Source organism: Octopus sinensis, linkage group LG2 (genome assembly GCF_006345805.1).
Source record: "Octopus sinensis linkage group LG2, ASM634580v1, whole genome shotgun sequence".
Classification (NCBI taxonomy): Eukaryota; Metazoa; Mollusca; class Cephalopoda; order Octopoda; family Octopodidae; genus Octopus; species Octopus sinensis.
This window is the reverse complement of record NC_042998.1, coordinates 21,244,650-21,258,984: the sequence shown is the minus strand read 5'-3', so window position 1 is coordinate 21,258,984 and position 14,335 is coordinate 21,244,650. Positions and strand designations below refer to the sequence as shown.

The window sequence follows — 14,335 nt, the reverse complement described above, 5'->3', positions numbered from 1 at the left end:
AAAAATCTAAATCGCATCACATAACGACAATACGGCACAACTAGTTCACCTCACTTGGACCCGCTCTCTTCAACATTACACCAGACACGTCAAAAAGAAACTGACCACACAAAATTAAAGAAGTCTTTGGACAAATTCCTTCAAACAGTCCCGGACAAACCCCCCACACCCGGATGTCTCCGCAAACAATAACTCTCTGCTCGAATGGGCCTTGGTGCCCAAATCCTGATTGAAAGACTTCGCCAGGTGGTGCTATTAAGTTAGACATGGCCTGGGCCAATACTGGCCAAAACCTTTCTAAGTTATTCTAAGTTATATATATATATATATATATATATATATAATATATATATATATATATATATATATATAATATATATATATATATATATATATATATATATATTATAAGGAAAAGAAAACATCTTTTATCAATTCAAAATGAACAATTAAATTACACATCTAGAAAATTACATATAATAGAAATTTAAATATAAAATAACATTATACCGATGATTAAGTAACGTGCAAAATAATAAATAAAACGTGTATATTTGGCACACACACACACACACACACACACACACACACACACACAGTTTTAGAAATATTTCAGCTATAAATTTATTTGATCTAATTTGAATCTAATTAACTGAAGGTATATTACAATATTCTTTAACTTCTGTGAACTGACAGAGGACTAGTGAATTATTAACGTATTTTTTTTACACAAGTGTTATAGAGCCATTTAAGTATGGTTGAGAATATATAATGAAGAATTATATAAAAGTCAATAATATATACTTACTTAAATCCATATTTGTGAAGAGAAGCTGCTGCGTGAAGTGGATTTAGCTATAGAAGAATGAAATGGTATAAGCTGACAAAATTAGTGATATTACTTGACTTGCGCGTGAAAATATAACTATTCTACTGGTTGTAGACTTTGGACTGAGTAAACAATAGTTTATATCAGTGACGTCATAAGTCAACTTCCTAATGTGAGACGGATACCTGTTTGAAGTTGATATTGTTCTTTATCAAATACTTTGTAACATACATGAGTTCATGCATTGCTTACACGTAAATAAGAGTTATATATATCCGGCTGCTATAACTCTTTATCATTTTGTTATGTACTCTTACTCGCTTTACTCTTTTACTTGTTTCAGTCATTTGACTGCGGCCATGCTGGAGCACCGCCTTTTAGTCGAGCAAATCGACCCGGGACTTATTCTTTTGTAAGCCCAATACTTATTCTATCGGTCTCTTTTGCCGAGCCGCTAAGTAACGGGGACATAAACACACCAGCATCAGGGACAAACACACACACGCATATATATATATATATACATATATACGACGGGCTTCTTTCAGTTTCCGTCTACCAAATCCACTCACAAGGCTTTGGTCGGCCCGAGGCTATAGTAGAAGACACATGCCCAAGGTGCCACGCAGTGGGACTGAACCCGGAACCATGTAGTTAGTAAACAAGCTAGTTACCACACGGCCACTCCTGCGCCTATGGTAAACTTACTGAAATATTCTAGATACCACCACTTGTTGTCCGTAATGGAAGGGCATAAGCACGAAGCCGCTTACGCCCTTCTACATCTCAACATAACATAAATGAAAATAAAATAAAAAGATAAATACTATTAGCTAAACGGCTGTAATTTTCTTTATAGTAAAGGGGAGACAACTTATATGGGCGATGCATGCTAGTGGAAGTTACCTCCGAAATATAACGCTGAATCTGACATCCTAAATAGCCAGCAAAATTCCAAGTAGTGTTAATACTAGATGAACAAGTAAAGGTCTACACGTTCCTAAATATATCTTCCCTCATAGGCACACGTGGGGGCAAAATTGCAAAAGACCCAAACATTTAAGCGATTAAAAATTAAATCACTTGCTAATGACTACCAAGGTTACAAACTCCATGTTCCACCACTGCTTACTAAATCTCTCTTAATCCCTATATATATAAAGCTGAAGTTGTCTGTGTATGGCAGGTTTGGCAGCCTTCAACTAATACTATCTCCTCCGAGACCCTGTGGCGCAAGTTGACCAAAATTGAGAGTATGAAGAAAAAATTCAAATCGGATCATATTAACACCAAAAATTATTTACATCAAAAAGGTGCTTTTTTTCTTTGAAAATCCCTATTTTTTACGATTTTTTGACTGCTGTGTCGCCATTCTTCGGTGTATTTTAACCAGAAAAATGTCCACTTAAAGAGAATAACAAGCTACATAATGAAAAACTTGTACTTTTCAAAAATTCCAATTCTAAAGGGTCGAAACAAACCCGAGGAACGCTGGGCGATACTGCTAGTATGTATTGTAATAAAAATTAGATTGTTCGTATCAATGAATTTATTAATCATATTAACCCTTGCGTTAGTGCAGCCATTCGGGATTGTAAAGTCAATTATCTGGTACTTTCTATTCTCTTTATCTACTACTACGACTACTACTACTACTACTACTACTACTACACTTATTCGTCAGGCTTCCTACTCCTCAGACTTGGCTCCAAGTGACTTTTGGCTACGCCCAAAGCTCAAAAATACACTCAAGGGGAGAAGATTTTAGTCAACAGAAAACATTAAGCAAAATTCGATTCACAGCTCTACAGCACACCAAAAAGTGATTTTTAGAAGTGGAAGGAATGCTGTCAGAAGTGTGTAGACGCCCAAGGCGAATACTTTAAAAGAGACTAAATCAAACTAGTGAGTTTTTTAATATTACTTGATTTTGGCCAACGTTCGGGTACGTTTTGACTACACCTCTAGTAAATGAATGTAGTATGCTGGCTTAGAAAAGATAGAAGAAAAGACATGCCAACCTGAGGAGCGTAATCCACTGGGAGTTATGCAGAAAGCTAGGATTAGACCATACTGATAAATGGTATGAACATGAACCTAGTAAAATACTCGAAAGTAAGAAATATAAGCTGTGGGACTTAAGGAACAGAAGCGAGAAGGCCTGATTTAGTAGTAGTAGTAGTAGTAGTATTAGTATAGTAGTAGTAGTAGTAGTAGTAGTAGTAGTAGTAGTAGTAGTAGTAGCAGCAGCAGCAGTAGTAGTAGCAGCAGCAGCAGCAGTAGTAGTAGTAGTAGTAGTAGTAGTAGTAGTAGTAGTAGTAGCAGTAGTAGTAGTAGATAAAGAGAATAGAAAGCACCAGATAATTGACTTTACAATCCCAAATGATGTAAAAATTAATATGAAAGGTATAGTAAAAATAGTAAGGTACCAGGACCTAGGCATTGAATTACAGAGACAATGGAAAGTACGAGTAAAATGTATCCCAGTATAGGGGCATTGGGAACTATCCCTAAATATTTGAACGTATGGATAGAGGAAATAGGCATAAAACCTAGTGTAGTACAGCTGCAGAAAACAGTGTTATTAGGGACAGGTAGGATACTTAGGAGGAATCTTGGCATTTAAGGTTACTTGGTGTAGCCCGATGTTAGGTTTTTCCTTTTCCAACAGTCTAATCTGTTGTCGTATGATAATAATAATAATAATAATAATAATAATAATAATAATAATAATAATAATAATAATAATAATAATAATGAGCGGGATGGGCTACTCAACCTGAAGAAAATTCTAACTGGGCCCCACCTGCAAGGTCATGTGCTGTTTATCTTGATATGAGATCACCATGTCTCGCACATATGGTTGTGATGCATGTGCCTGGTGTACCCTTATCAGATGGGTGGTCATGATGGGTATATTGGGCTTCGTATATTTTACCCCAGTGTCACTTTCATGGCATGAACTGCTCTCTCACTCAATAATAATAATAATGATGATGATGATGATGATGATGATGGTGGTGGTGGTGGTGGTGGTGGTGGTGGTGATGATGATGATGATGATGATGATGATCGTGGTGGTGGTGATGATGATGATGATAATGAAGGCACAAGGTGTTATTAAAATTTCTTAAGTCATAAAGCCACAACATAATTTTTGACGAAGAGTTTAATGCTTTATTTCATTGAATGTTGATTACATATAATGTACAAGGTGATTTATTGGTGCGTTTACCAATGTTAAAATGCTATCATTTCATTTAGTTATAAACGTATTAGTTAAAATGTAGAATCATCTTTATTAGAGTAAATACTTTGAGATGTCATTTTAAAACGAATAACATAGGCTAAAGTTTAATACATAAATTGAAAATGGAATTAATTATTGTATAATTATTTCAAGGTTTGTCGTGAACTCCACGTCTTATTCTGTGACGATATCAAAAGAAATATCAAACCCCTTGTTGGCCAAGAATATTTAAGGATGAAAGCAACGACACATATTCTTCTACATTCGTGGTCAATATTTGAATTTAATTTTCACTACTAACCTTTATCACTAGAATTATCTAAAACATCACGCGGGACAAAGGCTCAGTGGAATTTTATCTGCCATTATGTATTTCTTTACTTACCACAAAGGGCTAAACACAGAGAGGACAAACAAAGACAGACAAACGGATTAAGCCGATTATATCCACTCCAGTGCGTAACTGGTACTTATTTAATCGCCCCCGAAAGGATGAAAGGCAAAGTCGACCTCGGCGGAATTTGAACTCAGAACGTAGCGGCAGACGAAATACTGCTACGCATTTCGCCCGGCGTGCTAACGTTTCTGCCAGCTCGCCGCCTTTGTGTTTTGATTTATTAGATTTGAAAAAGGACATATTGTGTATTAAAAATTGCATTTGTGTAAGTTTAATTCTTCCATTATAAGTATTGAATAGCTGTTTATAGCAAAACTAAAAGATTTCATGTTTCAAAAATCTGATGTTGTAGACAAAATATGATGCCAGATCTGGATTCAGCAGGCTAAAATTTGCTAAAAATAATTGATAAACCTTGTGCCAGAACATATGTGTTGACCAGTGTTATAAAATGCATGTTGATTGGAAATTCTAAGAGTATTTTATATGATTAGACTTAAACATGAGATAAAGCAAAATTGAAAACACTTCATTAAATATGAATCTTCTGAATTTTCTAATGCCTTCTTTCAGTTATGGACAAGACTACTATCTAGTAGTAAACTGTTGTTTCTTGAGTAACTCTTAAAACTATCAGTACAGTATAAAGGATAACTATAATGGTACCAACAATAAGTGATATTTTGATAAATTTTCTTGCTTGGTTGTTAGCTTCCAGTGCACACGCTATATCTCCATTTCGGGCCGATGTGTTTGCCTAGAAGATAAAAATGAAAACAAGCTAATAAACCTCAAAAGCAGCGAATATATTTTGGTTTCAAATGTTGCGATGGTGAGTAAGTCGATTACATGGGCTCCAGTGCTCAACTGGTAGTTATTTCATCGGCTCCGAAAGGATAATAGGATAATAGGTAAAAATCGATATCTGCAGATTTTAACTTCGAACATAAAGACGGACGAACGAAATGCTACTAACCACACTGCCAAAATATATATATATATAAATGAAAAGAATGGAGTCGCACGAAGACTTTAACAAAATTCCTTAAATTCCTTTACAAATTCTTTCTTTCTAACCCGTTATATGGAGCAGTACTCTCTATATACCGTTGGCGTATGTTTATCTCTATCTCTTTCCATCTCCCCTTCTCTCTCTTTCTCTCTCACTCTATCATACGCCCAATCAAACACACAGACGCAAATTTGTCACATCACTACTAGATATATTTGACAATTGTCCCCCCCCCACACACACACAATTACACACACACACATACATAGACACAAAAGCAGTTATATACACACACTCATACACACACATAAACACTCACACTTATTAACATAAGCAAACACCCGCGCATCCCCATTCATACAACAAACTTATTGTTCCCTTCCTATTTTTAATACTTCCTCCTTCCAACCAATTTTGACGTCATTGCTAATAACGGATAATTTTTTAAAAAAACACTCGTTATCCCTGTGGACACAATGTAGGCAGTCATCAAAAAGTTTTTGTTTGTCGTGAGACTGATAGAGGCTCCTTGTCTTTCCTGAAGAGAAGACGGCATAATGCAGACTTTATTCCTTCGGAATTAAGAATATGCAGTCATCGAATCATGTGTCGAAAGTAAAGGAATTTTGTTAAAATCTTCGTTCGACTCCATTCTTTTCATTTATTCATATAAAAAAAACACACAAATTTCCATACAGGAACACGGGGTTTTGCCCTTGGCATGTAGCTTCAACCGTGTTTTCTGACGTAAATTTGCTACTCAGGTATCGATTAACCGAATTATCCATACTAGGATAATTCATTCACCTACTTAAATATATATATATATATATATATATATATATATATATATAAACATTTATATATGTTATATATATATGTTTTATTAACATATTTTTATCGTCCTTTAATCGGAGAAATTACCAAAGATTTCTAATGTCGTTTCTTCATACTTCACTTTTGAATTTACTTTTTTTTAATTTGTATAAGTATGAAAACTTGTATAGAAATAATCGGTATATGGCTTAAACTTGTTAAACACACTTCAACAAATTCATTCATATTTATGTAATGGAGGAGATTAGATGTTAAAATGGATTATCTCTATATATATAAAGCTGAAGTTGTCTGTGTATGGCAGGTTTGGTAGCCTTCAATTAGCACTATCTCCTCCGAGACCCTAAGGCGCAAGTTGACCAAAATTGAGAGTATGATAGAAGAAGGCTTGCTCTTCCGTAGAAGAAAAAATTAAAATCTGACTATGTTAACACCAAAAATTATTTACATCAAAAAGATGCATTTTTTTTCTATGGAAATCCCTATTTTTTTACTGCTGTGTAGCCATTTTTCGGTGTATTTCAACCAGGAAAATGTTCACTTAAAGAGAATAACAAGCTACATAATGAAAAAGTCTTACTTTTCAAAAATTCCAATTCTAAAGGGTTGAAACAAACCCGAGCAACGCCGGGCGATACTGCTAGTAGTTTTAAATTTTCATGTTTTTCATTTTTCATGAAGAATAAAAAATCTATAATCCATTTTAACATCTAATCTTCTCCATTAAATAAATATGAATGAATTTGTTGATGTGTGTGTGGAGAGAGAAAGAAAGAAAGAAAGAAAGAAAGAAAGAAAGAAAGAAAGAAAGAGAGAAAGAAAGAAGGAAGGAAGAAAGAAAGAAAGAAAGAAAGAAAGAAAGAAAGAAAGAAAGAAAGAAAGAAAGAAGAAGGAAAGAAGGAAAGAAAGAAAGAAAAAAGGAAAGAAAGAAAGAAAGAAAGAAGGAAAGAAGGAAAGAAAGAAAGTAAGAAAGAAAGCAGGAAAGGTTGACAGCTCACGTTAGGTGTAGTGAACCTCATTCCTCTCCTAAAGCATCGATTCCTCCATCCATCTATCTATCCATAAATCGGTCCTAAACACGCGAGAAACAATGTCTCCTTCGCGGCAATCTAACACAGTAAGTTTGTGACCAAAAAATACTTATAGTAGACTTGATCTCCCAAATCTTGGCATCATAGTTTAATACCGAATCTCAATTATTTGCTTTGTAATATAAAAAACTAAGAAATTTATGAAACGCATGACTTTTCAAAGTGAAATACTAGCTTTTTACATAATTTTGGCACTAAAAGTTGAATATTTATACGTCAAATTTTTGGTTACGCATGGACTTCCTAGCAAGGAATGTCCATATTCTACTTACTCTGTCTGCGAATATTATCGCCACAATGCCAGTCGGAAGGAAGCAGCACAGGGTGACAAGAACTGCCGAAGCCATATTATTTTGAACGTGTTGTCTTCCTTGGTTTACCTGCAAAAACAGATATAAAGGAATAGATGAATGCAATAACATAATTATCTTAGGGTGAAAATGGTAACAGCGATGATACTGTTACTACTAATACTACTACTACTATAAATAATAATAATAATAATAATAATAATAATAATAAATAATAATAATGATAATAATAATAATAATAATAATAATAATAATAATAATAATAATAATAATAATAATAATAATATTAATATTAATATTAATAATAATAATAATAATAATAATAAGAGCACTCAAAGAGCGCAAATCTCCGCCAAGACAACACCAACGTTCTCTCAACGATTAGCCGGAGATGATTTTTATAATCAGAATATCGGAAATAAACTCGTCTGCTTTCACAAACGAGAATACTAGAAAATGAACCCTACCACTTTCAAAAATTAAGTTAAAAGACCAGAAAAATAATCCAGAATCCTTGTCCGGCACCGGATCGATCCCAAAATCTAATCATTTTGTGCCAGTCATAAGGCAAAACAGCCCTGAAAGTTTCAGCCGAATCCATCCAGTTGTTCTTGAGGTATCTTGCCCACGGACAAACAAACAAGCAAGACTGAACACGATACCCACGCCTTCGCTAAGTCGGAGGTCATAATAATCATTCGTTCTACTATAGGCACAAGGCCTTAAATTTTGTGGAAGAAGACCAGTCGATTACATCGATCCCAGTACGTGACTGGTACTTAATTTAACGATTCCGAAAGGGTGAAAGGCAAAATCGACCACTGCAGAATTTGAACTCAGAACGTAGCGACTGAAGAAATACCTATTTCTTATCTACCCACAAGGGGCTAAACACAGAGGCGACAAACAAGGACAGACAAACGGATTAAGTTGATTACATCGACCCCAGTGCGTAACTGGTACTTAATTTATCGACCCCGCAAGGATGAAAGGCAAAGTGGACCTCGGCGGAATTTGAACTCAGAACGTAGCAGCAGACGAAATACCGCTAAACATTTCGCCCGGCGTGCTAACGTGTCTACCAGCTCCCCACCAAAAAACCTGGTTTTTCTGCCGACTATTTTGGCCATTTCTATTAAACCCTCTTTCCGGCCTCTACTAGTTTCATCACATGTTTGAGTCCAGGTTATATTAATTTCATTGGAAAAGTAAAATCGATTAATTTAAGTCTTTTACTTTTCCAGGTGCTCTCATCACTTTGTAGTTAAGAAATTCACTTCAGAACCAGAGGTCTTCAGGTTTTATTCTACTCCACAGCACCTTGATCAACATGAGACGACACTCTGCCATAGTTTTCAGTTGAAAAATAGCTTGTCCTGAAGGCGGCGAGCTGGCAGAAACGTTAGCACGCCGGGCAAAGTGCGTAGCAGTATTTCGTCTGTCGCTACGTTCTGAGTTCAAATTCCGTCAAGGTCGACTTTGCCTTTCATCCTTTCGAGGTCGATAAATTAAGTACCACTTACGCACTGGGGTCGATATAATCGACTTAATCCGTTTGTCTGTCCTTATTTGTCCCTTCTATGTTTAACCCCTTGTGGGTAGTAAAGAAATAGGTATTTCGTTTGCCGTTACGTTCTGAGTTCAAATTCCGCCGAGGTCGACTTTGCCTTTCATCCTTTCGAGGTCGATAAATTAAGTACCCGTTACGCACTGCGGTCGATATAATCGACTTAATCCGTTTGTCTGTCCTTGTTTGTCCCTTCTGTGTTTAGCTCCTTGTGGGTAGTAAAAAAAGGAGAAAAAAAGAAAAACAGCTTGTCAGTTGAATTTAGTTGGTTGAAACCTGCCATGCGCACGCACAAATGCACACATGCATATGCGCACACATGTACAGGCATAGCATGTCATATGCTTTTAATATTCTCCTTAGCACGGTAGTTCAGTACAAAATGTCGGCTACTCAATACATAAACATCGATAAAATAAATCGTTTATTTTATGATGGTATGAATTCTCTTAAAGGTAGTTCGCTTGCATAGTCACACTTGGATGACTGAAACCAGCTAAATATAAGATCTCAGAGATGTACTTGCATAGCGAGCGACTGGATCTGAGATCGAGTGCTGGAACGAAAACAATTGCAGCGTGGAAGGTGTTTATAAGCCATTTAAGAAACACACATTTAAGAAAATATTTTGACAAATTAAGAGTTAGTCAATTAGCCGGTGTGTCTAACTCTTGTGTGATATTGGAATTATCTTGTATGAAAAGGTATAGTATTTCGGGCTATGATTATGTTCCGGGGGCTATCAGAATCATAGTAAGATGACCTATGTGCAAGAAGGAATTGGGCCGTGTACTGCTATGTATGATTTTCATAGTATCCATTGGCACGCATATAATTCAAACTTATTGTCAGTTGTGGATTTATTTTCAGAATGACTTATCTTATGAGTTACTGAGATGTACTTGCATAGCGAGTGACTTGATCTGAGATCGTGTGCTGGAACGAAAACTATTGCAGCGTGGAAGGTGTTTATAAGCCATTTAAGAAACACACATTTAAGAAAATATTTTGACAAATTAAATTTAAATGTTGAAGTGAATCTAACGGTTTTTGTGTGTTTCTTAAATGGCTTATAAACACCTTCCACGCTGCAATTGTATAAGATCTCAATTTTAGGATATATTGGTGTAAAACAGTAAAAACTGAAATGAAAAGAAAGCATGTTTACTTACAATAATAGTTTGTTGTTGTTGTGGTTGTTGTTGCACTGGAATAAGTGAAGGGTAACCATATTCTGGGGTATATCCAGGTTGTGGTGGATATCCAGGTTGTGGTGGATATCCAGGTTGTGGTGGATATCCAGGTTGTGGTGGATATCCAGATGCAGGTGAGAATCCAGGGTTTTCATAGTATCCTGGTGGATTAGCGTTAGGTTTCTCAGTGTCTGCATTCTCTGTAAAAAGAAATTAGATTCCACGTGAGATAATTTTGAAGTTGTACAATCCGCACAAAATTAATTAATCAACAAATTTTAGATGAGTGTAATGTGAATTGAGTGTATTTACTGATTGACCACTTTACAATTGTGAGATTATATTTTGGTAGAGATGCTGAAATAAATGGTCGGCCCGAGGCTATAGTAGACGACACTTGCCCAAGGTGCCACGCAGTGGGACTGAACCCGGAACATGTGGTTGGTAAGCAAGCTACTTACCACACAGCCAAGCCTGCCATTTTGGGGTTTCCTGGTATCTGAGCTAGGTAGCAATCAGCCCCTTCCGCTATCATTTTAGGGTACCTATGACAACTGGTATTGCTTTAGTCTTCAGGTTCCACATTTTCCTAATTTCTATTTCAAGATCTTTATACTTGCTCAGTTTTTGATAGGTTTTGATAGATACGCTTATATCGATTGAGACAGTCATATCAATGAGGAGGCATAATTTTTATCTGAAGTCTTTCGATATGATGTCCTATGTCCTATTTGCATCAATCTTTCTGTCTATCTATCTTGAATGGTGAAGTTCCAGAGGAGTGAGACGTGATCATTTTCAAGCACTGGAGGTGGTTTGTGTTCCTACTAGTTTTTATCATGGGGTAGGTCCACGTTTTTGCATATTACTCAGTGAATATATTGTGCAGCTCAATCATGTCTGCTGAGATACACTGTAGGCGCAAGAAGACTGCACATGAAGACAACATGATCAATGGTTTCATCTTGTTGTTGACATACACGACATGTTGAGAAGCTGCTGTTCTTTAATATGTTGGCCTGGTAGTTTCTTGTAGGTAAGCATTGATCTTAGGCTGCTGTGATAAACCCTTCTGTTTCTGATTTTAAGCCAGAAGCCATTAGCCATTGGTGAGTAAGGGCTTTGTCAACATCGCCATTATTAGTTCTCTTTGGGTATTTGCCATTGAAAGGCTTTTCTTGTCATTTATCCGTAAGAATATCTAAGGCAGCAGTTTTAGTACGGGTTTTCATACGCTTAGCTTTTTTTCTGCTTGTTTCTATTACGTCAAATTCTTGAATTTGTATTTGGAAGTCATGGAATTTGTCTTCGGGTTTATCTTCGTACCAATTTTTTGCTCTGTCAAGTCCATACTTGTTGCAAAGTGTCCAATGGACAATCCTTGCTGTATTGTAAAGATGTCTCTTATATTCTTTCCGGGCTAGTGGCGTAAAGTGACTGGTAATATGCCACACAGCGTCACCATTTTGTCCACAAAATCTGCCCTTATCACTTTCTGTTGTGTTGTCTATTCTGTATTTGATGTAATTCGATCTTAATGCTTGCTCTTGGACAACACAGACTACAGCCCCCGTTTCGGGTTTTAAATCACTTTTAGTTATCCATGGCCATCTTTTTTCTCTGCCTGTCTTATCTTCAATATTCCTATGAAATTGTCCATGCATTCTTTTCTTTATCTACCTATTTTCAGTTTCATTCATTCTTAAGTGCTTGTACAGTGCTTTATCTTTGCAATCTTCCATCCTACACAAGCCTAACATTCTTACTTCCAATAATAGTAGTTCTGTGGCATTTTTAAATACAATGCTTTGTTGTTTTTTCTGCTCTAATGCTGTGTTCGCATCCAATCAGTCCTCTTACCCCTCTTTTCTTTGGTACATACAGTCTGTCTATCTCACGTTTTGGGTGGAGTATCCCATATCTAGTCAGCAACTTCCTTGTCTTTCTGTCTAAGCTGTTTAGTTCGTCTACTGTCCATGCGATTATCCCTGCTCCATATCTAACTAGTGAAACCACCCAGGTATTGATAGCATCAATCTTATTCCTTCCGTTTAATTTCAACTTTAAGATCAGTTTCAGTCTACAGAAGTACTCCACTTTAAATTTTTCTGTCATTTCTTTCTCCATCAATTTATCCATTTACAATATCCCCAAGTACTTATAACTCGTATTCTCTATCTGCTTCATGACCTCCTCCAACTGTATCGCTAGCCCGTTCCTACATTTTATGTTGCCTCTCTTCAAGTCTAACACACCACACTTTTTAAGTCAGTACTGATATCAATACTGAACGGATACACCGTATCAACGGCGGAATAGACTTGGAATTCATCTTTACATAAAGTTTGTAGTCATCCCTGAATAACAAGTGGTTGACTTTTGTTGGCAGTTTTTGAATACATACCTAGACTTTGCTTTCCTCAGAATCAGCGTTAGTGGTATCATGCACAGTACAAAGATCAGTCGGGATAGGCAGTCCCCTTGGAAGATGCCTCTCCTGATTTCTATTGTCCCTAAACTTCTTCCATATTCTGTCAGTTCTGTCCTCCACCTCGCCATACTTTCTCCAAGCAGTCACTCAACATTCGATGCAATACCAAATAGGATCAAATATTATATAATGTAGGATCATATCGTACGCCTTACGATAATCGATCCAAGACATGGCTAAGTTAATTTCCCTCCTCTTGCAATCTCTGAATACAGTTGTGTCAACCAGGAATTTATCCCTGGTACCTCTGCACTTACACTTGCAATCCTTCTGCTCATGCATCAGGACTCCATTCTTTTCGGAATGTCCGTATATTGACTCTGCGATTATTCCAGTCAATAATTTCCACATAAGTGGCAAGCAGCATATCTGTCTGTAATTGTCTACCGTATTGCCTTTTTTCGAAGTTTTTCAGAGCACAGCAGTGTCCTACTCATTGTCAACCACTATTGGTCTGTTCATGATTGTATATCACTGACTTGATGAAGATAACTAACTTGGAAGATTTTGTAGCCTTGAGGCAAAACGAACGTAAGGGATTAGTACCTGTACACTCATTTATTATTATTCATTTGTTTATATATATATATTATATATATATATATTATATATATATATATATATATATATAATTATATATATATATATATATATAAATAAACCTGAAGTTGTCGGTGTATGGCAGGTTTGGTAGCCTTCAACTAACACTTTTTCCTCCGAGACCCTGCGGTGCAAGTTGACCAAAATTGAGAGTATGATAGAAGAATCGGACCATGTTAACACCAAATATTATTGACATCAAAAAGGTGCTTTTATTCTATGAAAATCCCTATTTTTTAATGATTTCTTGACTTCTGTGTCGCCATTTTTCGGTGTATTTCAACCAGAAAAATGTTCACTTAAAGAGAATAACAAGCTACATAATGGAAATGTTTTACTTTTCAAAAATTCCAATTCTAAAGGGTTGAAACAAACCCGAGCAACGCCGGGTGATACTGCTAGTATATATATATATATATATATATATATAATATATATATATATATAAACAAATGAATAATAATAATAGATGAGTGTACGGCCGTTTTGCCACAAGGCTACAAAATCTTCCATCTTACAATCATGAACAGACAAGGTCTGGATAATGGATGTGCCCTTAGGGTCCAAGGTTCAGAGGGTCCAAGTGTTAGAGAACTAACATGAATGAAAGTCAGTTAAAAAAAAATCGAGTAGGGGAGAATAAAGTGACGTAAAAAATAAAATAATATTATAGACATAGTAAGGAAAGTTAAGGTGAGGACTTCAATTTAGCTGATAATAAAATCCATGGTATTCCATCTTGTGGTATGTAGATGAA

General features: G+C 36.0%; 1 protein-coding gene across 3 annotated transcripts in view; it reads right to left on the bottom strand.

Moving 5' to 3' along the window:
* The window catches only part of LOC115232372 (proline-rich transmembrane protein 1-like), a 127,555-nt gene that overhangs the window by 91,410 nt on the left and 21,810 nt on the right, over positions 1 to 14,335 (bottom strand). Inside the window, exons 2-4 of one of the 3 annotated variants that reach the window (XM_029802213.2) lie at positions 10,467 to 10,687; positions 7,689 to 7,796; positions 4,687 to 5,233 (exon numbers count right to left, since the gene is read on the bottom strand). In XM_029802213.2, the coding sequence (XP_029658073.1) occupies positions 5,069 to 5,233; positions 7,689 to 7,796; positions 10,467 to 10,687 (494 nt within the window). In that variant the 3' untranslated portion in view covers positions 4,687 to 5,068. Of the gene's footprint in view, positions 1 to 4,686; positions 5,234 to 7,688; positions 7,797 to 10,466; positions 10,688 to 14,335 lie in introns of those variants that run through there. The other 2 variants (XM_036511817.1, XM_036511825.1) reach the window with 2 other exon arrangements.